The sequence below is a fragment of the Anopheles coustani genome, chromosome 3 (assembly GCF_943734705.1).
Source record: "Anopheles coustani chromosome 3, idAnoCousDA_361_x.2, whole genome shotgun sequence".
Lineage (NCBI taxonomy): Eukaryota > Metazoa > Arthropoda > Insecta > Diptera > Culicidae > Anopheles > Anopheles coustani.
The window spans coordinates 28817891-28843865 of record NC_071288.1 but is presented as its reverse complement, the minus strand read 5'-3'; the positions used below and the strand labels follow the sequence as shown (position 1 = coordinate 28843865).

At 44.4% G+C, this 25975-nt stretch overlaps 2 protein-coding genes across 2 annotated transcripts in view; both read left to right on the top strand.

Moving 5' to 3' along the window:
• LOC131258941 (vacuolar protein sorting-associated protein 37B) overlaps nucleotides 1–25975 on the top strand; it is a 492072-nt gene that overhangs the window by 262565 nt on the left and 203532 nt on the right. The window lies entirely within an intron of this gene.
• LOC131258923 (NGFI-A-binding protein homolog) lies at nucleotides 1002–25429 on the top strand. The gene is made up of 7 exons (XM_058260324.1): nucleotides 1002–1476; nucleotides 21411–21512; nucleotides 21597–22563; nucleotides 22658–22751; nucleotides 24760–24854; nucleotides 25076–25148; nucleotides 25208–25429. The coding sequence occupies exons 1-7, from the start codon at nucleotides 1002–1004 to the stop codon at nucleotides 25427–25429; spliced, it is 2028 nt and encodes a 675-aa protein (XP_058116307.1).

Here is a 25975-nt window from a genome sequence, read left to right as displayed (position 1 = left end):
GGCAGCAGCTTCGGTGGAGTTTTCTTTCGTGGCGTCATCTCAGACATTCTTGCGACGTCGATCCGTACAGTTGACAGACCAAGGAAGAGAGCGAGAAATCCCATCCGCTGCTCAGCGCCAACACATTCGACTGCACGCAAATACGGAACTTTGTAGCCGTGTTTTGCGGAAAACCATCCATCATATCGAAACATTTAACTCATCTGTTATTTTAACTCTACTGTTTTTAAGTCTCATCTTACCTTAAGCTTGTTGATTTTAGTATTTTTTCGTTAGTTTAATTTTTAACAAATTTCCGCGCGCAAAGTGAGTGCAATCAACGACCACGTGGGTGCGTTTTTATGAACGATTCGAACGACACAACGGTGCAGGAAGGAAGGAGAGCGCCATCGGTGCAGTTGCCATTGGAAACCGAGTGTCGACCGTTCGGGGACACAGTGCTGTGCGCGATATTCGAAGGGTGTCGGAACAGTCGGAAAAACACCGTGCCGGACGTGACAGTGCAACTGCGTGAAATTAAGGACCGGTGTGATTGTGAAGACTTTCGTGCCAGTGACACTCGTGAAAAGCGGCAGGAAGTGTATCGAAGAGAGCTAGGACTGCTAATCGGCAAGCAATATAGGAAGACTTTTAGCGTTACTGCTCGTATAGAATAATTTTTGTCATTTCGGCCATTTGTTTATAGTTAAATTAAATTTATTTCATAACTTTTTAGCCAGCGTCTTTAGAGCTTGAGTAGTTTAGCACTCGCTGGATCCTTTGAAAGATCGTGGTAGGCAAAATTTGTAGCACGCCTCGAATAGCTTATTTCGGCATTAAAGCTTCCGGTAACTAGGTTAATCTTGCACGAGTACTAGACCGTAGGGTGTTAGGGTTAGTTTGTTGTCGCAAAACCCCTTCTCGGCGTCGGCGGGTTCGGCTGCCATGCTTTGAATGTGCCCTCCGAACCCGTTCCGCGAGCCCGCCGTCCCGCCCGTGCGCCCGGCTCCCCGTCGTCGGTAATGGAACACAAGCCCCAAGTCGCCTCGCCAACAACGGTCACGAGCGGTGTGATAGTGCAGAGTTCGCTGGCGTCGTCGGTACCGGAGGCCGGAACCGAGGCGAGCGCAGGAAGTAGTCTCCTAGTCGGTGTCGGTAGCACGTCTACGTCCACGTCCACGTCCATTCCCAACGCCACCTGTTCCGCTAGCATTGCCACGTCCGCCACCCCCACCACCACATCCTCCGCCGGCAGTTCCTTAGCTAGTAGCGTAGGGTCGTCAGGAGTTCTTGCAGGCGAACGATTGCACCAGGAGCTCGGACCGGGCGCAATCCCGAAGGCCAGCATCGGCAAAGGATCACCGTGCGCCATCGCGACACCCGTGAAGGGATCGAACGTTTCCGCGGGCAGCACCACCACCGGCTCCAACTCGTGCATTCCGAGTCCGATCACGAGTCCACCGGGAAAGATCTTCGGGCGCAACAACAACGGCATCAGTGAGTACAAATTGACATTTCCTCTTGAAACATTAATTTGCTTCTCTGTGCGAATTTAGCTAATTTCAAAAGATGAAAAATGTAATTGGTGAAGCAAAACAAACAACAAACTAAGAGAAGATCCCATTCCGGAAGCTAACAACCATACATAAAAGGAAACATTTTAAAATGGTGGAAAAAAGAGGGGGAGTATTTTTATGTGGTCAAGAGAGATATCAATTATTTATAATAAATTCAAAAATACTAACGGATCTCCTACATCATGTTTTATGCAACTTTTATGTTCCTAAAATATCATAAGGAATATTACATCTTTTTGGAAATTTGTAATTGACCAAAACAGTCAAACAAACCCTTTCAAATTATTGTGAAGTTGAAGTTACAAGTTTTCTGTACAGGTAGTATAACAATTTAGAGAATACTAACTTGTTAAAAAATATTTTCCGTTGATTGTGACAAATCATGTGCTCATCTTGATGATGTACTAAATGCATTTATGCTAATCATCTCAAGGCAATGATTTGTTACTTTTAACAGTTATCATTTTCTGAATGTTATTTAACTGATTCCATTTGACTGTCACCGGTCGGATAAGAATTGCAACCTTTTGAGTGAATTTTTAAAGATATTGAAAGTATTGGTCGTTTCCGTCCATTACTTGCAATACCAACATTGCACCGAAAGTGTGTGTGTGTGTGTGTGTGGAGCGTTTTGTTATGGTCCTTTTCTTTAGGATTTTTCCTCCCAAGAACTGCATCTCCAACGTTCAATTTTCTTCTCCCGGCTGACGTTAAACGGATGCCAGCGTCTTAAGTGCAGCTCTCGGACGGTCGGACCCGAATACCGGCAAGCGGATTGAGGGTGGGGTGTGCTACAAGGAATGCAATTTCTCCCGTGCCCCGCTGACCCTTTTTCCCCACCCTCCCTGGTCATCGCCGGGTGGCGCCCGATAGCAACCGAGCCCGATTGTAGCTGGTTGTACATTTTCTTCGACTCATTCGCCTGGAGATTTTCCATTCCTAGAGGTGTTTTTCTTTTTCCGTTTTGTGCTCGTCTGTTTTGGCCAACGTAGAACACGATGACGGGTGACGGGAGGTCGGAAAAAAATGGCTGGCCCTATGGTGCAGGGCGGGAGGGAGATGTGCAATGCTCTAAATTGAACTTTCCTGAAATGTGTTGTTTTTATTCCTGGCCCCATAGACGGTCAGGAGCCACCCTAGGGAAACGGTTCTTTTGCCCTTCAAAATCTCCGCTCCCCCCATCCATCGTCCCCTTCGATCTGGCGGGGGGGATTTCCCAGGGTTTCGCTGCCGGGTTTGCCATTGCTCGTCATGTCCTGCAGTAGCCGTGTCCTTTATCCATCCAAAACGTCGTTTTTTGTCTTCATCTGTACGGTTTTTCTCCCCTGTTGTATGTATGCTTTCCTTTGGCTGTACTGATCCCTCCTCCCCCGTACCCCACGCTCGCCGGAATCGTATTTTATGCTACGATATTTTATAGATTATACTAGCCCCAACGCTACCCTCAACCAGCGCCCCTTGGAAGACCCCACAAAAGGTTCGAACTGTGGAAAGACGAGCAAGCGAACATACCGTTGCAACGTCCTGCAATCCTTACCAACCCTGTCCCCTCGCTACGCCCCCTTCAGTTCCACCCGATTTTTTGCCCACCAGTTTTTCCGTCCACTGTATGCATGCATGGATGTATGTTTTCTCCAGCGGTTTCGCTTTTCGTTTCCTCTTTCTGATTTCCTTCTTTTCATCCCCCCCAGCTTTTATTCCTCGATAGATTTCCTTTGTGCGTTTTTCTTTCGCTTTTCTGTTTGGAGTTTTTTTTTTGCTGACTTCTTCTGTTCTCTAAACCCGCTGCACTTTTCCACTCGTCCAGTAGTTTGTAGCTTTTTTATGTTGGGGTTTGTTTTTTTTTAAGTTTTGCTCGGTTGTCTACACTGGCCACCAAGTTCACCGGTCTCCAAAACCGACGGGGAGTACGGTTGCAACGGGAAAGAAAAACAGCTTCGAACGAGCAAGGGGCTACTGCTGCTGATGCACAAAAAAAGCATGGTACATGTTTGCCCTGGATTCTGACACGGTCCGGAATGTTTCCTCTAAATGTTTTCTTCCCGAAAGACAGCGATGGACAGCGGGATCGTGTACTATTTTTAAATTATCAGAAAACACAAAAAAATGAGAGAATGTTTTCTTCGCACTTGAGTGTGGAATTACCCGGGCCTGCAGTAATTATCAAACGAGAAATAATTCGTCTAAAATAAACCACACGAAAAAGCACTTTCCCAAACACTCGTTTCCCGATCGGAAATGACGGTGGGATCCATTTAGCCGATCAGTTTCAGGCAGGACGATGCAGCCCGTGTTTGCATTAGTCCCGCCAAGTGAGCACACATACACACACCGTTTCGATCGATTGAGTGCACCGACGTGGGAGAAACACCATGGATCCACTTTCAATCGCTAGATGAATCCGTTTGAGATGAATAAAATTCCTTTCGACTATTTTACCCATCGCAACGGTCATTGCTGGCCGTTAGTTTTTTGCCGGGCGATTCCTTTTCCGCGCTCGCTTGTTTTCGTTATATGTTTATATTCTTTGAGTTGATTTTTCTCCTTTGCCCATTCAGAAGATTGGGAAGGACGCAAGCTAAAAAAAAGGGGGAAAACGTACCGGTAAAATTGGCAAGGAACCGACAGCAATGGTTTTCCGAGCTGGGACAGAAACTATCTTCTTTTTTGTCCTCAGCGGAAAATAGTGAGCGAAAGATTTGTTTTTTTTTGCCTCTTCATTTCGCTAGCAAACGTATCGTATCCCACACTCAGAAGCTCAGTCACACAAACTCCTTCCTAACCATACGGTGGCCGTGCTTGGGTCATTTTTTACTATTTTCCTCAGTTTTTCCTCCTTTTCTCTGCCTGCAACTCACACGGTTTTGTTTATCCTCCTCGGGGGAAGAAAAATTTCCACCACCGAGAGTCACACTATATTGTTGCATTTTCCTTACCCGTTGGTGCACAATGTGCTTCTCATCCGTCGTCCGGTATTCTTTTTTATTATTACTGTGCGGGATTTGTACATTTCTTCTTCTAGAAAATGTTCATTGCGATCTATTCCGTCCGGGGTTTGGATGTTGTTTTTCGTTTGCAGTTTTTCGAGCGCCGGTTCGTTTTTTCTTCTGTTTGAGTCCTTCATTTGACGTTGCTTTTTTGTGCGGTGCAATTTTCCTTTCACTGCCTTTTCTCTGCCATCACACTGGGCATCCGGAACAGTGACCATACAGGTCACCATTTTTTGTCCATCCATTGGGCATCTTTCTTGTACGCAGTGTATTTACCACTATACATTTTTTTCGTTTGATGTTCTGTCCTTCGTTTTGTGTTTTTTTAAATCCGTTACACACCCTATTTTCTGGATTAATGAAAATTTTGTAATTTCTCTCGAATTTCTGGTAGCTTTGAAATTAAAAATATATCTCTGTCCATCTATTCTGGGGATATACGTAAATTATGGATCGTTTTCGATCAGTATCCCATTAACCTAAAAACAATAATGAATATAGAAACCATAGTTTGTCAAAGCAGTAAAAAGAATACAATCAATCGACTTTCTTTTCTTTTAACATTTCTTGTTCCTATGTCACCTTTGCCGATTCTAGTATCGCTCAGCCCTCACCCATTTGCTATACCCAAAGAATCAATTTAAGCTCTCACTTATAAAACGTAATGGATTGCGTGTACATGAATATGTTTTATGTTTTTCACTGACCATTTACTTGTTAACTTTTGAACCATCCATTCGGCGTCGATGTCCTGTATGCGTAGGTAAAAACTCTCCCCATTTTCCGACCGCCATGACCTAGTAAGTCTTAGCCATGGTGGTGCCATTCAATCTGTCCACTTCGAAACGGAAGTACGCCTGCCTCGACTAGCGTGGCAGTGATAGATGATATTTTTTTATTCTTCTCTCTACCAGTTTCTTGCATGCCAAAGTTACTGCCATTAGTTTTCCCGTTGTTTTTCGTTCCGATTTGGCTTCGAAACGAGCGTGAAAAACATTCACATATGAACCACAAAACAAACTGCACTTACTTTGGGGAACAAATTGATCCAGCGATGACCGCAATTTAGAATGAAAAATCCTTGCCAACAGTGTAGGGTGATTTTTTTTAGGAATATTTTTTTACACTTTTTCATCTAATCTGCTCAGAGATTTTCTAGAAAGCTCATAGAATGTCACTTACTTAAAAGTGTATTATGGTTTATGGTGAAAAGTATTATAATGGTACTAATAGTGGGGCATTTCGTCATGTTACTATATGATCAATATATCATGTTACTTCATAGTCATGTTACTATATAGTCGATAACTATATGATGCAATTTCTACATAATTGTGAAGAACAATTTTTACATACTTATTTAAATATGATAACATCACCATTATACTTTGGATACCATCTATTTTTACGTACACCATGAAATATATACGAAAAAAGGGATTTATTTCATCCTAGCCGGTTGCCCCTATAATGGTGGTATGATTCCTATAGTTGAGGTATCGAGATCTATATTGGTGGTAATATAGAAAACGTGGAAAAGACTAAATATGTTTTAAGCGTAATTTAATGTTGAAGCATGTTCCAAACTAAAGGGCATAATTACTCATAGACTAATGCATTTTGCTGTGATTCCTAGTGTTTAGTATGTCATTCCTTGTAAATTCTTGAGGAATCCAGCATCTTAGTAAAACCTGTTCAGAAAACATGAATCCTGGAGCTTCTATATTATGGAGTGGGAAGGTTTATCTTTTGAACACTCCGTAGAAGATCAAAGAACATTTTATACTAAGACAAATAACACTATTGTATTTATTTCTTCGTAGAGTTCGGATTTTGTTTCACTACAACCACCATTGGTACAAGCCCCAGTATAGGGTCAATTACCCTAGATGAAAAAAAACAGCACATTGTTACATGACATTAAATTGACCCACATCACTTTTGCTCCTGGCACAATCGGAACATACTAATGTCTGATGCAGCTGGTTTTATGGAACGAAGCCAAGAATAAATTATCGTTTTGGGAAAAAATTTTCGTCACACATTTCGATTAATGTGTGACAGGTCCTGAGCATTCTTTTGGCGATCTCTTTCGGGGAAAAGGGTCAAACCTGAGCCTCTGCCCGTTGGACCGTCAGCTGTCCCGTTTGATGACCTACTCGCGCTTTAATCACTGAACCAATGGCGCAGCATGTACTCGCCCTCCGGGTCACAGGGGACACGTCCTTCCGGCAGGCTCATTAATCCTATCCTTACCCCTTCCGACTAAGACTCGGACCGACACACTCCGCATGGTCGTTCGCGTTTGATTTGATTAATAAATTTGAATCCTACCTGGGGTCGTACGGCCTTCTCAAACGTTGGTCGCAGCGTCCAGCCGGCCGGTAATTCGGGTGAGCAGATGTTCCGGCGGACGCAACCGGATGCTGCGTTGTATAAAAAAAAACCTACGGGAACCTGGCGCCACTGAACGGGATTTGTTTACGAGTTTGGATAACATAGAGGCGAATAAAAAAACGAGTAACGGTCACACAGCCACCGTTCGGAAATCCTTCCTCCGACAACCTAACTGGACCCAAAATTTGACCTCGGTACAGCTTTCCATCTGTGAAAGGGTTTACGGATAGGCCAGTTCCAAACCGAAGGGCGAAATTTCGGGGTACCGACCAGCAATCGAGGGACAACAACGCGCGAGAGGGACATCGACGTGAGGTCATAAAACAACACGTGATGGGAAAACGGACGCTACGAGGCGGAGGGAAAAATCAGCCTCATTTGCCTGCTGGTCCACCTATCACCAAAATCCACCGTTAGAAGTTTTTCCCCCGGCTGCATCGTGCATTGTGCAGTATCAAATTAAATCGGGCCAGAAGTCAGCCGAGCACCGAGAGCTGTAGGTCATAAACCTTTGCTCGTCTCGCGGATGAGCGGAAAGTGTTTTCCAAAGGGGGTTACGCGAGGTCGAATGAGGCCACTTTCGTTGACCCTTTTCGGTTGGGATGCTGCGGTCTCGTCCAAGAGGACATTTCAGGATGTAACTATTTGAAATGATCGTTGAAACGATTTGATGGACGTTGAATCTGTTTTGAAGGTTTTGATTTGGGTCTTTGAAGGGTAAAAACTAATTTCAAGCATTTTATTTTATCCAAGGACATTGGACAACTGGTCGTCGCTGGCAATTGGTTTTTACTAAAAGACCGGCGAGATCTTAGGCTATCATATTCTGCTAAAGTTGAATTCCGACTCGCTTTTCTGAAAACAGTACTCAACGAGTAGAAACAAAAACACGGTTAAATCTGAAAGCATACTCTCAAAGTGCCAGACGAAACCGATATAAGAAGTACAACATTTCTTGCTCAAGATTTTTCATTTATATTTCGATTGTTTTTTTTCCTTCGAGCTCTCTGTCTGTGAGGGCTACTCTCGGCACATTCCAAAGCGCGGTCTTAATCGCTGTAGTCGCACCCGCCATCCGTCTGGCACACGGGGCGCGTTCTTTATTAGTCGCTAGCGGCACGCCTTTGTCGGCACGGTTCTATTGCGCCCTTCCGAGGGTTCCCGAGCTTTGCTTCCCCTGTGCCTCCACCGCCAACTATTTGGGCTGCGGGTTTCCCCAAACCCCCCGGTCATCGAAGGCGCGTGAGTTTGTGTCGATTCGATTTGTCATCTAATTGTCCCTAAGACGTCGCCGTCCGATGAAAAACGATCAACTCGATCGCTGCTGACCGGGGACCGATACTCTGGGGTGAAAGAAAAAAATAAATCAAATGGCAATAAATTGTTAGATTTTTGCACAGGTTTTTTTTTCGCCCCGATTCTACGTTACTTCTTCGCTGCGACGGGCTCACCATCCTCCGTAGTGCGGACCAAAGGGAAAAAGGGAATGCATGTTTTTCTTGGATCGCGTACGAACCTCCGAGTTTTGCTTTTTCAGCGAGAAAAGCATTGGCATTTTTTTTCTTAACTTCTACCAAAGACAGAGTAATTATGAAATCATTCCAATCCGCTGCGAAATACTGCGATTTGAAACATTTTTTTTTTAAGTTTGTTCTTTCTTTTGTTTTTATGAACAAAACCCGCTGATCGTGGAAAGATCCGTAAAAATTGGTTTTTGTTAATTGTCTCCCTCTTATAGCCACCTTTCAAACACTACAATCTGCAGCCTTTTAAAAAATGATGAAATTTTCGAACACATTGTCTTGATGTATGTAAGAAACATTTTATTTGTTTCAGAGAGCTTAAAGATCAAAGAAAGTCGTGACGCGATTTGCAGCAAAACCAACATCTCCAGACCTCTTGCCTAGTGAATGTCCTTTCAGGATATTCCGTTCCTGTTCTACCGGCTTTTTTTGCTCCCACAAACCAACCGAATGCAAGCAAATTTTTTTTTTTGCTACCGTCTTGATTCCATTTGCTGGACGTCTCGGGGCATGCCTTAGCAAGGATCCCATTGCGAGCGAGTCTTAACCCTTTTTTTCGGGAAAATGTGCTTCACGATCGACAAACAATAACCAACGAGAAAGAAAGAAAAAACCTTCACCAAAGGAAAAAAACCCTAACACGCCGTGTTTCGTTTGGTAATTTGCTTACGTAGCTCGCGCAAACGGTCCGGCACCGGAGCATAGGTTTTCCGGATTCGAATGCAATCGGGACGACAAAAAAAAATGCATGTTTTAATCTCAATAAATGGTTCTCGGCTGCCTCCTTACCGTCCGGGCCGAGCATTGTAAAGGGTTTGTGCCGGGTTTTACCGAAGATGATGTTTTTTTCCAACCACAGTTTCACCTTAGTCCTTTCAAAAGGCCACGTTTTGTGCCGGTTCGTGGATGTGTGTCTTTTACGCGTACGGTACGGAATAACGGAGGCAAATTGTCGACCGTTGCAAAGACTCTAGGCTCGGCCCGGATTTGCTGGTTTTTCTTAGAGGTCGCTGTATGAATTACTACACGGGAAACAAGAATAGAGACAAGTAAACATAAAAAAAACTACATCTACAACCGTGTCCAGATGGCCACAGAAGGATGAAAGATGCTCCGGGCAAAAGGTGTGCCTCATTGTGGTTAAGGCGCGTTAGTTTTTTTTTCCCGTCACTATTCCATATCATGATTCCCAGTCCACGTCGCCTGCGTGATGGTGGATTTTTTTGTTATCTGGTCGGCTCACTAACGCGCATGCGTTTTGTCCAGATTCGAAAGGTTGCTCGGTGCCTTCCTAACGGTCGCGATCTTCCGAACCGGTGTGGTGAGATCGCCCGGATTGATACGCGAACAGGGAGCACGATCCTGCTAGCCATAACAAACGCTGTTCTATGGGAGGTAAACAGACAAAAAAAACCAAAGGCTGAAGAAGTCGAGATTGGGCTTGAAGAAACCCTAACGCGTTGGCCTTCTTATGATGGACCAGCTAGCAGAGAAACAGCAGCTGACACCTTGTGCAACGGGTTAAAGGTATCTAACTAGAAATTCTAGACTAGAATGTTAGAAAATTGTCGATATGTTTTTTTTCAATTGTACCAAGATCTTTGATGCTAGATGTTATTTTTTCAATGCTTGAAATATCTAAGAACAAACTAGCAATTGATATAACTTTTTTACCTAAGCTGATTACCAACAACGTTTTAAACCGAAATAAGCATCAGTACTCGTTTATTCTACGTATGTTATTTTTTTTTTTCATTCTCTTAATTTATTTATCATCGAAAATTGTTCGTTTATTGTTGTGCAGCATTGCAAAACGATTACTACTATGTTTCTTACACAAATTTAATCAGCATAAATTTTTATTTGATGATGCTTTTATTTACATATCCATTCGGGTTTATCAATCAACATAAATGTTCAAGATGGTCGTTGGAAGAACCTTGTTCTTCAGAACATTTGGCCAGCTGTAAATGTATGTTCGCTGAACATAGTTTCAATTAATCCATACCACTGGTGACAACCGTTGTAGGCCTTCTTCTGTTTGCTTGAAAAAATTATACCCTATCAGGTCAGCTTGAAATAATTGCCCCCGAAATGCGGTTACAGAACGTTCGGTATTTTAGGCGGGCGGTCCGAAAAAAAACCGCGCACAGCATGGTTTACCCTGGCCACTTGTTCGCGCAAGGCAACATTCTGTGTTGTCGCTCATTACGTATGCAGCTGACGAAAGCACGTGCCAGCGCGCATAATAACGCACGGTGATGATGCAAGCCTTAACCTTAAACTTCAACCGCGCTCCGACATTGATGCGATGCGGACATAACATAACGGTAGCTGGTGTTCGGACGCGATCCGGTCAATTGGTGCCCGAATCGATCGCTGCCCGAGTGCCAAGAGAACCTGTCCGGCGAAACGCGGTTGCAATCATCGGTACCCAACGGCTGGCCGTAACATGCCGTTACTTGCCCGGGTCCAGATGGTCGTGTATCGGAAATTGAAGGTTTTCGGGTGCCAGGAGATCCATTGAGCCGTACGAGGTACGGGGCAAGGGCAGCCGACCGGGGGAAAAGGTGAGCATCACACATGCCACGCGACACATTCTTCTCGCGGGACGAGTCCTTCCCGAAGGGAGACGCGTTCTTCCCCGGGCTGCCAAAAAACGGTGTGTTCTCTAGGGTCTCGGAGGTTTTGAGGTCGCTGATAAAACGATCTTAATTGATCGCCGAGCGGAGGGGACCTTTCCTACCTACCTGGTCGCGTTCCGGTCGCGTGTGTGTCCTCGATGTGTGTGTCTGACCTACTTTGGGCGCGAGGCTCGAAAAAGGGACCGAAGGAAAACCGGCCCGACCGAGGGCTGAATGAATGAATCGAAAGGGATGCTACCGGGGATGGTTCTCCTCGGCCTGGTGATGTCATCTGGAGGAAGCGCACCTCGCAAGCCCACAACGGTGATAATAATGATAATGAGCGCCACTAAATGCCTTCAGCGGCCGATCGATGACGGTTCTGCTACCGGTGTTCGGCTTTTTCGCTTCGCTACTTTCGGCCAAAACTTGTGATGCACTCGTTCACCTACTTAGCACACACACACAATGTTGCAATTGCACCCTTTCATCCAAGAGTCGTCAGTTGATGAAACGTCTATATTTACGATCCACTTCTTCCCATTCCCGACCTCGTCCGCAAAATCGAAGGGAAGAACAACCAAAAGGAACAACACAATTCCTTCCGCATAAGGTGCCAAGGGCACGTGTTCTTAGGGAACGGTTTTGCAGCTATGGGGAAGCTGCCAGGGGGGGTTTTCGGGCAACAAGTAGCCAAATATTTGCAACCGTACCGAGGCCGTCGAGGGCCCACATCTGTTCCGGATCCCTGGGCAGGTCAAGGGTGTGTAATTTTCGTGTAATGTTCTGGCGATTAATTGCGCAACGGGTTCGATGATGAGTTCGTACGGCTGTATCCGGCTGCCACGAACCTCAGCTGGAGTGAACGCCTCATGTTGACACACATTCCCAAATCGTCCGTATGCAAATTATCTGCACCGGTTTTGAGCTTTTTATGGCGGGGTTGTTAGTCGCAAAAGGGATCATTTTCATTACCCTTGTTTGATGTTTCTTAACATTAGGTTTATGGAAGCCGTGGTTTTGATAAATTTCTAACTTTGACGGAAATTTATTGTCACGTGAAGATTTGTGTTGTGCAATTCATATTAAATGTATAAATTAATTTTCTTTAGGTAAATACGATTTTTCACCGTGCCGTAAAACTAGAACTAAAAATTAATAGAGAATAGATTTTTCATCCAACCATAATGTCGGAAACGTCCGTAAATCTAGTGTTAAAAAAGGTTATGCGACCATTTGAATTGATGAACAAGTAATAGATCTACAAAATGTTTTTTGAATTTAAAACAAATCACGAAAAAGTGTGTAATTTTTATTTTGACATGATAGTAGTCTTGTAATTAAAATAGAAAAGCCTTCGCACAACCAATTGCAAATACGTACAAACAAATTTCAAACCCTGCGTACAATGAAATTGTATACGAGAAAAAAATTGTAAGTAGTTAAGATTACAAGTGCATGCAAAAGGCCGGATACAGAAGATGGACCCATCACGCCAAACCGCTGAGAATATTAATTTTTCCGAAAATAATAAGCACCCCACCGAAAAGTACATTTCCGACACATTTCATTCCACTTTTCCATTTATCCCATTAAGACGATCACCCATCCGTCAAAAGACCAAACATGCAAAACCGTTTCCCAGCGAAAAACGACTCCATTAAACAATGCCCCCAAAGGTTCGGTAATTAATGCGGTTGTTTGCGTTGGAAAATGGACGGACAATCTTTCGCGAGTGATTAGGCCTGAGTGTTTGCTTGGAGTTCGGCGTTTCGTTTTCCTCGTTCGGCCAACAAAGGGGGAGAAAAATATGGAAGTAATATAAAACAAAAATGATTCTACCCTTTCAATCCCGCCTGGTTGGCCGTTGCATCTTGGGAGTTTCCATCTTCTGGTGAATCGGTTAAAATTTTGTCACACGTCGGAAAACTGCCTCCCTTGGTCCTTGTCCCGAAATGGATCCGATGGTGCGAGAATTTTCATTCAATTACGGCTTTATTGAATTTGGGATCAATTTTTCACTTCTCCTCTCCGTTCTGGCCACCGCGGGCTAGAGCATCCTTTTTGCGAGCATGTTTCTCCCAACCCAGGCTTTCCGTTCTATTGGTTGTCACTTTCACTTTCTCCATTTCCGTTCCCGATCCGGCCAGTTCGGATGAAACGTCCTTTTTTGAGATTCGGTGTTTTTTTTAATGTTGTTCGGCTTCCTTTCCCATCCCCCGCAGTTACTCGCAGTGCCACCCGGCGGCCACAATTTGGCCAATCAGAAATCAGCGCCCAACTTGGCACGCGCTGGCGGAGGTGTCTGATCCCTTGTGTTCGGCCGGAAAACCCGACCCAACCCCGCGCCGGCATGATGCACCCTTTGTTTTTCCCGTGGCCACCGGCATTTTTCCCCTGTCCAAAGCAAACACACCAGCGATACTCGTTGTTTCGTTTCCGCTCCGGCCGGGGCGGAAAGAAAAAGACAAAAATAATGAGAAATGATAAAATTTTGTAATTAAGGGAGGAAGCTGGCGATGTGTTTTTCCGGTGGCCGAGGGTTCGGTTTTTTTTTCGTTCATCCGTCCGTCCACCCTTCAAAAAAGAAAACTTTCACTTCGCGAGTGCGCCTAACATTGAACCCCTTTTTGGGAAGAAAAATGTTTCGATGTCGAAAAAATAATAATAATAATAATATTCGGCGCAGATCATTCAATGGTGCTTCTAATTCGTAGCATCTTTTGAGTGTTGCGAGGATAAAATGGTTGCCCATTAGCCAGACACCCTCTTGATAGGTTTCGAGGGACTTTTGTGTGCGCGACCAAATAAGAGTGTCACGATTGCTACCATTTTGTGAAAAGAACAGCACGGGACAGCTCGAGAGGATGTAACATTCTTTTGACTCACATCTTTTAAAACTGTCTAAAATAAAAACTACATTGCAATGGTAGAATTTGAAAATATCAAAGAATTCTGATTATGTTTCGATAAAATGCAGTAATACAGTTAATTTATTACGCTGATTTCTTTGAATATGAAAGTAATATTGTTTGCATACAAACCAAACGGTTTTAAAATTCACTATATTTTAAAAGAAAGACAAATTAGTTTGAAACGCTTCAATATTATTTCGTTGTTAAAACCTATTCTTTTAAAGCGGAATAACTCTGATAAATAATCGTCTAAAACATTTCCCTGTCAATTTGAAACATAATTGCTAACGGTTCCTTTACTTCTTCAAAGCTTGATCCAGCAAACACACATAAAACCTCGCCACTGCAACCTTTCACTATAATCAGCACAATCAAAATGATTGAATTCCATGTGCGATTTCGGTAGCTTGCATGTTTCATGCTTTCTTTCGCTCCTGGAGCGCAGGGTGGTGATTTTCTCTACCAAAGAAAGCATCCTCAAGCATTAATTTTCATTTCGTTAACCTTGCGCTAAACGGTCCACTTTGAATTTCAAACCAACTCACTCGGGAAGGATGCAAAGTTTTCGTTTGGCTTACAAAAAGTGAATACCGTTCTTCAATTAAGTTAAAAGTCGCGAATGGTAAAAAACTGTTTAAAGATTCCTGTTCGTTGGCATTTAGCTTTTTTTCCAAGGCTCGCGTTAGATGTTTGTCTAGATATGATGATTTCGAAGAGTGGGTTTTTTTCATCTGCCTTGTTGTTCGGTTTCGGTACATCCTGGGCGGCAGTTCCCACAATCAACCAAAGCCCGTCCTTGCCAGCTGCTACTACCGACACCGAGGACATGTGAAGGAGCCGATAAAAAAACAAGCCGGCGCACCTTCACGGGAATGTATTCTGATACGGTATTCTAATATCCTGCACCCGAAAGATGCCAGGTCCGTTCCAACGGGACTTCTTTCACCGTCGCGGGAAAGGAGAAATGAAACAAAGGCTACGGGAAAAGACAACAACAGGCAAACAAAAAAAAACTGGCCGTCTGAAGACCACAAAAAACCGTACGCACACGATTGCCCAATCGAACGAACCAATTCCGTGCGCATAAATTATCTCCAGTGTCCTAATGATTAGCTCGTAACCTCGGAAGCAACTCCCAGCGTTTCACACACCGTTTGGCTGGCTGAGACGATTTTTCTCACCACGTTCGCGACCTGGCGATGACGCCCAAAAAAATACTCGCCCATCCAGAAGGATCAAAGGATGCAGGCAGTCGCAATGGAGAGTGGCCGAAACATTCCGTGGCGACTGGAACGCTGAGGGAAGCGCAAGAAAGTAAAACAAAAAAAACCGCCGGGACGCTACAAACCACCCAAAATCGTCTACCGCGAACGATTATTCAAATTTCTTCACCGTCCGTGTGATGCCTTCGGCAGTGTCTTCCGTTGTCTTGCCACCGGTGAACCCATTCCCGGCGGAAGGGGCTCGAAGCGGCATGCACATGCACGCCCGAAGAAAGGGGTGAGAAGAACTTGAATTGACCCCTGCGCCGGGTTCGGTTCTTTCTCGCCGCCCGGTCGGGTCGGGTGCCAGGGGTTAAGGAGCGTCGACGACAGCGATGATCGTACGCAAAGGCAGAGCTTTTTTTCCGCTGGACTTGAGAGCAACTTTTCTCCTCGCTAACGGTGAACACCTTGACGCCGGGGTGAACACCTTGACGGGGACTTCTAATTCTTACGACGGTATGCATGGTATAGGCGCATCTTCAAGCGATGAGCCAGAGCCCCTTTTGTTCGGGGTGGAAAAAGCTTTTTTTTTTGTTTTACGTGTTTTGATCACTAGTTTTTTTTTAAATGGTGAATCAAGTCATTTTTTTCGTTTTCCGGGACATTCCATATCATTAAACCAACGATAGAGCATATGCTTCGCCAGGCGTATGGTAATGAGATGCTGTGGGAAATCTGTTTTAACTATTTGATGAGAAAGGATTTATTTGCTTACTAGATGACGTTAAGTTTTTTTTACTATCCTTGAAAACTAATATTGCTGCACGACCTGTGAGAAGATTGATAATTTTTTGTTGAAAACGATTGTCAAGCCATGAGAACTTTTAGTTCGTTCACAGTTTTTTTTGTCTTATCATTTGGTTGATGTAAAGAGATAGCACGGGAACAAATTATCTTCATTTGAATTGGAAATGTATGACATAAATTATAGGCTTTCTGAAAATCCAACTTTTTTTCTAAACTGTTAAAGTAAAATCTCTGAACGCACTAGAACGATAGAAAATTAAACAATGAACAAATGCTGTGTTTTTATTATTTTACTGATTCCTCTTAAAAGGAGTCGCCCAATTCTTAAATGTTAAAGTAAAATCTCTTAACGCACTAGAATGATAGAAAATTAAACAATGAACAAATGCTGTGTTTTTATTATTTTACTGATGATTCCTTTTAAAAAGAGTTGCCTAATGAAAACTATAGACTACCAAAAAAAAATTGAGCAAACTTTGCGACATTAAGTTTGAAACTATAGATTTAAACTAATATGAAAAACTTTAAAAATCCGGAGCTTGATTGAAAAATGGTTACAAAATACTACCAACAGACACTTTAGAATATTAGATGTTTCCAAAACGATGTGGCGTCGGTACATCCACATAAATTACAGAACGGAGGTAAACGTACACCAATTAAAATGTAACAAAAACTTACATCGATTCCAAACAAAAAACAATGATTCCCATGATCACCAAGAGTGCATCGTACGTTGTAAGTTCTCATGAATCATCTCAAACGGTTTCAACCAAGGAACGATCGACTAGTAAAAAATTGCTTCATGCAAATAACTTTTTTACGTTCGCTCCAAACATTGCCATGAATCTCGCGTGTGCGAACGAAATCGAAAGCAGGATTCCACCGCCCGAATGCCGAGAAACCAGCCAGGCTGGCCGAACATTGGCCACACACACACACACACAAAAAAACTAGAAAGAAGTTATTATTGTTCCACCAAACACCGACGTTCTCACGGTGCCTTCGGAACTGTCCTCCCGGGATAAACACTCAAATATCTGTCATTACTCAAAGGTAAGACACAGCTTTAAAGAAAAAAAACTCGGTATTCTAATCACTTCACGAAGGTGGAAAAAAATGCCCAGTCCCATCGGTACGCTAGCATTGGCCAACGGAATGATAGAAAAAACCGGACCAGTCCTGCCAGCTCAAACAAAAGGGTTATGCCTGGCCGGGAAACGAGAGCGAAAGTGAAGAAATCCCAAAAATCACGTCCACCACCGAACAAACCCGGGCGTAATAGGAAAGAATCTGAAAAAAAAACACAAGCGTCGTGATATCCTTACCACGAGCCGGATAGACCTCGATATGCAAATAAGGTCTACCCTAAGACGGACGGATTCCGGCCTCACGGAAACGAGCCTCCGAAAGTGCGACCCCTGTTGGAAAGACACTGGAAAAGACGTCCCTTCTTTTAGCAGGTTCCGAGATGCTCTGTCTTGCCTGCTGGAGGAAAAGGATGCGCAAAGGGTTCAAGAGACGACTCCAACAAAAAAAACCTGCTCCTCAACTCTGGCCTTCTACCTGCCGTTGGTGCAAGAGAAACCTCATCCGGAACTACGCTTTGACCCCGATGTGCTGGGATGAGGGACAAACCATTTGCCCTTTGAATGACGCCAGTTGTGTGAATCGCAGAGGTTGTGTGTTGATTTAGGATAAAGTGTGTATACTGGCTTGCACCTTTCGTCCTTTTTATCAATCCATCCTGTAATGGGCATGCAATTGCAAATTAATTCGCTAAAATCGATCGCTTCCCGTGCACGCATAATAATCCGTTCGCAACCAAAGTCAACGAGAGATCATTATGCAAAGTTCGATGGAGTGTGACTTCTCACTCAACAAACATTAAAAAATTGTACATGCTGCTCGTTGGCTTCTCCACTTGACAGCTCAATAAATATGCTGTGCCCTTCGCCCTCTCGAGGAGTGCGTTAATTGTCGGTTAACCGATTAGCTCATCGAGCAAACAGCGTGTCAAGCGTTTTGCGAAGCAAAAACTTCCCCACCTCACCGTGACATTATTATCCCATCGCGCGCTGGCCCAAATTTATTCAACGGATTCTTTTTATTTACCTCTGGAGGTTTTTTTTCTGGTAATGTAAAATATATTTTCCCATTTCAACAACTTCCAGCTACACGCAGCCCACTCGAGGTCGTGTCATAATTTTTCCAAACAAATTTACCTTGCGCTCATCAGATCGTCGCGTTTCACCACCGCTTGTTTGATTGTTAGCCGGGGATTTATTGTCGATCGGATCGGTAGACTGAAGAGAACAACCAAGGCAGGGGGCGGTTTTTTACACCCGCAGTATGCAAATTCTGGGCCAACGAGACTCTGCTCTGCCGAGGGCTTAACCGGCGTGTCGGAGTGTAGCAAACAGTGCAAAAAAAAAAAACTAATCTGACTTTTCCACAAACTACACGTAACAATTAAACCGTTTCGTTGACTCGATTTAACACCGTTTGCTACGGAGTTTTTTTGTTATCTTCCCATATAGTTTCATATCGTTATCTGCTCTCCACTCAATAATTCACATTACCCTGCATCCCAGCTCGCGGGTTGATTGCGCAGGGGTTGATGGGTTGGATGGGTGGTTGTGTTCTATTATGGTTTTTTTTGCACCACCCTAAAACTTACCCCTTTCGCGACTCGACGAGGAGTCAATCCCATGGGGTGAAATTAAATGCACCACCGCAATGGTTCCCTATTGGATATTACGCTCTGCCTCACTGTAGGATGGTTTGAGTTAGTTTTAAACCAACTTTAACACTAACCGCACGAGAACTGTTTAAATTTCCTTCTACAATCATCGATTTATCAAACTATCAACCGATTGTTATATTCTACAGAACTGAGTGTACGTTCTCAAATACAAAAAATGTACGAGATGTTCTGCAAAACATACTCCTGTGATATTTGGTTATTTGCACAGTTCAAGTTGTTAAACACCCCAAAAAGAAAGTTTAGAAAAGAATGTATAAGAATTAAATACAGCTTTGAATTGTTAATTGTCTCGCTGATGTTTAATTAATTGAGTGAATTGGACTAAAATAAGTAAACAATTGAATGTTTAACAAGTATATTGGCCTTCCGATACAATAAAAAAAAACCATTTGAATCTATATATAGAGTCTGGAAACGTACAGTCAGTTGCACAATGTTAGATCCTTTGCCAAAAGCTTTGTACCAACATACAAAACATACAAACGATCAAACAAATTGGATCCATTTTTAAATGTATTTTGTCATTCATGTACCTCATTTATTATATTTAACCAGCAAAGTCCTGCTTACTCACCGCTATTTGCAGGTATTTCAAATGTTCATGTAAACCCCGTCGTATGCCAAATTCGAACCATTCCTATCCCATGAAGAAGGAAATTAACAAAACATCAATATGTTTTTCTAACTAACTGGAACAATTTCATAATTGCCATCACCTAAACAGTTCGGTGAATGCTGCGTGCCCAAAATTTCACTCTCGCCCGCCCAAAATGGTGTCGTGCAAATAGTTGGCAGACCAAAGTTTCCCTTGGTTATGTCGGGGATCTGCCCGTTGCATATTTGACACCCCTTGCCCCTTCCCTCCTCTCCCATCGGGCTGTCGAGCGTCTCCGGGACGCGTTTTGCACATTCCAGACGCATGTCAAGATGCCCAAACGCATCCTCGCGCTGATTGACAGGAATTTCGGCCGAGTGCGAGATGGCTACCGGTTTTGGGAAATTAGCAGCAATTGAGTTCTTTTCGCAAACGGGAATGCTTCTCCACCGAGTGCGCAACCCGGTGGAAGTGTGGCTTCTTTGGTGTTTTATTTTCCTTAAGGCGGCAGGCCGAAGACCGTTCAAGTTGGGTTCGAATGCTGGCAGAAATCATTTCGTCAGGACTCTATCCCGTGGAGGGTGTGGTTTGCGACCCACGGGGATTTTTTTTTTGGCTGTGTACACTTCCCGTGCGCTTCCTTGCCTCAGGCCAGAACCCAGCCCGAGTCACCCTAGCCGCGCCAGGATTGGGCTGTTCCTCGTGTGGTTCCGTTGTAGGCACAGGACTCCGAGGGTTGTCCCTTTTACCGGTCTGATGGGAACGATTTTCTGGGAGTGAGAGATTTGTCGAGCCCTGATTTGCGATCCCGCTCCATCGAACAGCGAACCGGAAAGACAGGTTCGTTTTCTCTTTCGCCTGGCGTTTCGTTCTTGTTCGTGTTCCCATCCATCGCCAAAGTTCAGCGCTCGTACATCTGATCATCCCTCCATTTTCTGTATTACTTTCGGGTAGTGTTTTTTTTTTCCTCCCAAACTCGCTGTGCCAGACCTTCTTACCTCCTTCTATGTCCTTTTCCTCAGCAAGGCGACCGTCATTTTCTTCCACTTCTTAGGTAGGGCCCTTCTGAGTGGCTGTGAATCTGAGAAAAGTGGAAATTATGCGTAATGGTCTGAACTAGTTGGAGGAACGGTTAGATGGTTTTTTTTTCTGGACTTACATTTACTTAAACGTTAACCCTGTCGCTTCGTTGAGAGATGATTTAAATTATTAGAAGCGAGCCAAAAAAACGCACTCAAGTAAAAGGAATTGAAGACAGAAAAAAATACCAATTGTCCTTGGGAACAACGAACTGATAATCCAAACGATCCTTCGGCGCTCGTAGAATGGCGGGAAAGCGGTTGTAACGGTTTTCCAAATGCTTCCAACGACGAATGGCCGTGGTTTACTTGCGTCTTGACGGACGGGTTTGGTAGAAGAGTTGAGTTTTGCGGCAAACAAACCGGATGAAATCTCTTCTCTCGCCAACCCCACGGACCCAGAACGGCCGTTAGGGATTTCGGAAATGGCAGCTCAACGTTTCAAGGAATCACGGTGGTACACGGTGGTGCGGCACGAAGGAAGACGAATTGCGAACCGAAAAACATTAAAAAAAAAAGAATACCAACTGACTATTTCCATTTCGGATAACTTTTGCGCACGCTGGGAGTGTAGAAATTAATGATTTAGAAGAAATGCTCAACCAAGGCGGACGAAAGAAAGGCGCGGTATGGTGGTCTAGGTGAAAGAAACGAAAACTGGAAGACATTATTATGAATGATAGAAGGATAAATTAAGGCAATTCAAGAACTCCGACGGTGGAGGACTAACTCGTTGTCAAAACGAACCCCTTTTTCAGTGTGGTCGGGTTCAGTTTAACGGTTTTCTGGTGGTTGGCAGTTTTTAACCGCTTTTTCACCGCTTTGCAAACCCCTTTTCCAGTTTTTCGTCAGGTTGTTTAGCTACGGAATGGGACGTACTATGTTGAGAGTTGAATAATTTTCGCAGCGATTTGCTTAATATTTTGTTTATCTTTGTTTTTTGTCTCACTAGTGGTTGTCACATCGACCCCTTCGAATGAAGCTGAACTTCAGCTGTACCGCGTGCTGCAGAGGGCCAGTCTGCTGAACTACTACGACACACTGCTGGAGATGGGTAAGACGATGGTGTCCTGACGTCGATTCAAAGGTGCGATACTGACCAGAAACGTCCCTCCATTCCATTTCGGTCCATTCGCAGGTGGAGACGACGTGCAGCAGCTGTGCGACGCTGGTGAGGAGGAGTTTCTGGAGATTATGGCCCTGGTCGGGATGGCCTCGAAGCCACTGCACGTGCGCCGGCTGCAGAAGGCCCTGCACGAGTGGATGACCAACCCGTCCGCATTCCAGGCTCCACTGACCAACGTCGACATCCCGTCGCGCATTCCGTACAGCCCGGAACCTGGCTCGATTGCGCGCAGCGTTACAGCGGCGGGCACCGGCGGGGCGTACGGAGGTGCGGCGACGGTTGCCGGCAGCTTCTCCAATCTCCAAGCCAGTGCGTCCTCCAGTACCTCCCTCCCGCTGACGCCAGCGACACCGCTTCCGACGGCTTCCTCGTCGGTTGTTGCGGCGGCGGCTGCAGTAGCAGCGGCGGCGGCGGCCACTTCCTCCAACATCGGCCACCTCGGCGGTTCCGTCGGTGGCGGCGGTCACCATCATCATCACCTGCTTCACCATCAGCACCACCACCACCATGCACTCGGAAGCGGCGGAAACCTCGCCGGAACCATCTCGAGCCAGATCGGATCGACGACCAGTGGGTCGGTGCAGCTAACACCGGCGCTCACCGAGGACCAGGTGGCGAAGATTGTCCAGGCAGCGGAACGGCTCTCCCGTACGCTGCCCCGCCTGGAACCGCGGCAGCAGAGCATCAAAAAGCGATCGGCACGGGACCTCGAGGCCGTCATTGCGATGAGCGACGGTGACCCGCGCCGGATGGACGAGATCCGGAAGTTCTCGGCCATCTACGGGCGCTTCGACTGCAAGCGACGCCCAGAGAAACCGCTCACGCTGCACGAGGTGTGCGTCAACGAGGCGGCCGCCCAGATCTGCAAGTACATTCCGGCCCTGCTGACGCGACGCGACGAGCTGTTTCCGTTGGCTCGCCAAGTCGTGCGCGACTGTGGCTTTGGCCATTCCGCCAGCATACGACTGACTGGTCTTAGGTGAGTGTCAGAACTGGCAAGCCTCCTTCCTTTCTTTAGCCTTCAAATCCACCTACATACGCATGTTCTTTTCTGTCCTCCTTTTCTTCTCCAGTCAAACGCAACCGAACCGGGGCGACGAGCTTGACACCGTGCAACAAATGAAGCGGGCCCGTCTCTCCAGCGACACCAGCTCCGACATGGGCAAGGTAGATAAGTCAAACGGAATAACGTCGGATCGGCATCAACGATGATTTTTGTGTCAATACGCTTCGCTTCAAAGCTTGGTTTTTATTCCATTTTTGGCTTTTTTTCCTCGCTGGTAACAAACTGATGTCATTCCACATTTGACTCTCTGTTTCAGACACAAGTTGTACCATTTGTTGAATTTATCGGAAGCACATATAGAAGTTAATGTAAAGAAAAACAAATTAAAACGGACAAATACCTTGGTCGATCTCAACATAAAATCAGCAAATGGTAGAACTATTTGCTTGAAAGATGTTCAACTTTTCACTGAACAGTTTGTTTTGCTTACGCCTTGTTGCTCTGCTATGGAATGTATTATCTTGCTTCTAGAATGTTTTTCTTATATGTCTTATTTTCTCATTGAGCTATGCTTTCTATCCTTTCGTTTAGCAACACATTTGGTTTCCCCAAAAGTTTTCATTTCACCCCTTTCCGTTTTCGAAATTATCATTTTATTTCATTTCCACAGCCAATCTCCAACACGCAATACACGTGCTTATGAGCTTTCCCAGCGCTAACCGCATCGTCGGAACGGTTGTCTCGGCGTGTGCACGGTCAGCACTGCGAGGTATACCGTTTCGCGATGGCGAATGTGCTGCTGCTTCCGGGGCTGGTTGCTTTTACTAACTCCACCGTTTGTCGCCAAGGGACCCGCTTTCTTCCCACGCTTCCGTTTATCGCTTTATTCGTTGTTTTTCGTTGAGCATTTAAGTATCCTTTCATTATTCACTTGTGCATTATTGGTTTACTTTTAGTTTACATTTTTTTTAATGCTTAGATTAATTTTACTAATTTTCTTTAAATAGTTCAGTAAGATAGTTTTAAATCCCCGTTTGACTGCATGCAACTGGAAAAGGAAAAAACATATCTTTCGGAGGATCATCTTTTGTGGTCATGAACAAGATACTTTTCTTCTTTTCTTTCCATTAGAGAACAAACGGGTGGTTTACTTCCTCATTTTCCAATCAGGGATTACATGAAGTAAACCTCTCTGTTTGTATAATGCATTGCAAACTATTGGTTCTGTAGTGATGTTTGTTAGCATAAAATTAGCTGAAGAAGCTAATGCAATCTGTAGCTACTTCATAAATATTTCTTAAAAAGAGTTTTAGGTGCCTTTTTATATCCTAGTCAGTGCTTTGACCTACACTGAGTTTTGTAGAATGCTTACCAGCTGATAAGTAACAAGTAATGCAATTCTTTTTTTGTACTTCGATGTTTTTGTTTATATTTTAATTAAGCTGCTGGCAAATTATTTTCTAAGATTCATATTTTTTCAATATTTGCCTAAAAATTACTTTTGGATCAGTAGAAAGTTGAAACCAACCGCTTCGCCACGCATCGCATCACAAGATATTCCCGAAATGCAAGAGTAAAGCTTCTTCATATTGTAAAACACAATCTAAACTTTGAAAATGTTTTATGCATATTTTTAAATATAGTGACATTTTGAAATGAACATTCAAAACTTGATTTATATTATCACACAGTTCCTATCAAATTTATTTATTTATTTATAATTCTGTTTGAAATATTTTATAATTCTGTTTGAAATATTGAAATCAGCTTCTTATATTTCATTGCTCGCATTTCGTGGAATGTTCTGTGCAAATGCACTCTGCCGACAAATGTGTATTCGTTGCTAATCAAGTGCATCGAATTCGTCCTTGCGGAGTGCTAGAAATGCTTCATCGCTTATTCGCTTTCGCAGTATTTTGCATGAATGAGTGCGCACGTACGCAATTCACCCATGACGCATCCGAGCATGTAGCTATGATTCAACGTTTGCATCCCATATTAATTCGCATCACAAATCCTGCCATATAGTCGCTGCATGTAAGCCTTAGGCTCGTAGATCCGCCTGCCGTGGGCAAGAGCAAACAGGAACACCAATCGAGGTGCGGTGAATATGACGTGATACTAATCGCATCCGTTTTCATTTCCCTTCCCGGAACTGCGCGGTCTCAGGAAAACTCGGACGATAATCGGGACATCTCGAGCGGCTCCATTTACCAGCAGATCAGTGACAAACCGTTCGACTTAACTGATTCAAGTAAATTTTCGTGAGTATTTCTTGTAGTAAGAAGATTTGCCAACCCACCCTAGGTCACGGTAATGAGCAAACAGATCAAATCTGTTTTGGACCCCGGTGGGTTGTTCAATCTTGCGCTAAATACTTAATGTGTAGTGTAGAAATTACCGCTACCTATGCTTGTAATCGGTATGTGCCTGCCGGGACACCATTTTTATTTATGATCTTATTTTGTTTTGCTTCCTCCCACAGATACACTCGATCCGAATTTGATGACACAGATTCTCGATTTAGTTTTAGCAATTCAAGTTCGTCACCAGTTCAAGTGAGTAAAAGTAAACCCTTGGTCGTTGGTTCATTACGCTAACCTAATTTTTCCCGCAGGCTGGAAATGGAGCCGACCGAGATCTGAGCGATCCCGACTTTGGCGATCTCCGCACGCACACCCCGCGGACCCTCGATCCTACCGCTGGCTCACTGGGCGTCCAGGTCATTTCGTCGTCCGGCGGTCACATCATCGCCGTCGCTAATCCTGCCCTTGCTCTCAGCCCGGCCCTCAGCGAAGCCATCTCCATCAAGCGGGAAGCCATGTCGCCGGATCTCTGAAGCACGATCTCAACCCACCACTACCGCCCCGCTTCCGATCCAGCAATAGCACACACACACACGTGGCCCGTTTGGTTTGGCCCCGTTTATTACCCGGTTCCGATGGCCAGTGGCTCATCGATGCGGTTGTACCATAGCTAGGTTAAGCACTTTTCTTGGTGGAGGATTTTGCAAAATGTACGGTCGTAGGTCAAGGCATCTCCTTAGTTTGTGCTAGTCTGTGCAGCTTTCTAAAAGTTATGCAACAATCTTTTTCAAATTTAGATAACACACACGTTATCGTTTGCGCAACGAAAGACGATAGTGCAAAATAGGGAATTTGCAAATTGATGGGAATTAACTGTTGGATCCCCTCCCAACAAACACTTTGGCATTCCAGGGCAATATTTTGTTAAACTTTTGTTAGATTTTTCTTACGCTCTTTATATTCAAAATTTGTTCCTCTTACACACGTTTGGTCGAAATTTTCCACCAAAACGCACAACGCCACCAAAAGACTGTCAATAAAGCAAACTGTAGGACTGCTTCTGTTGTAAGTTACGTATT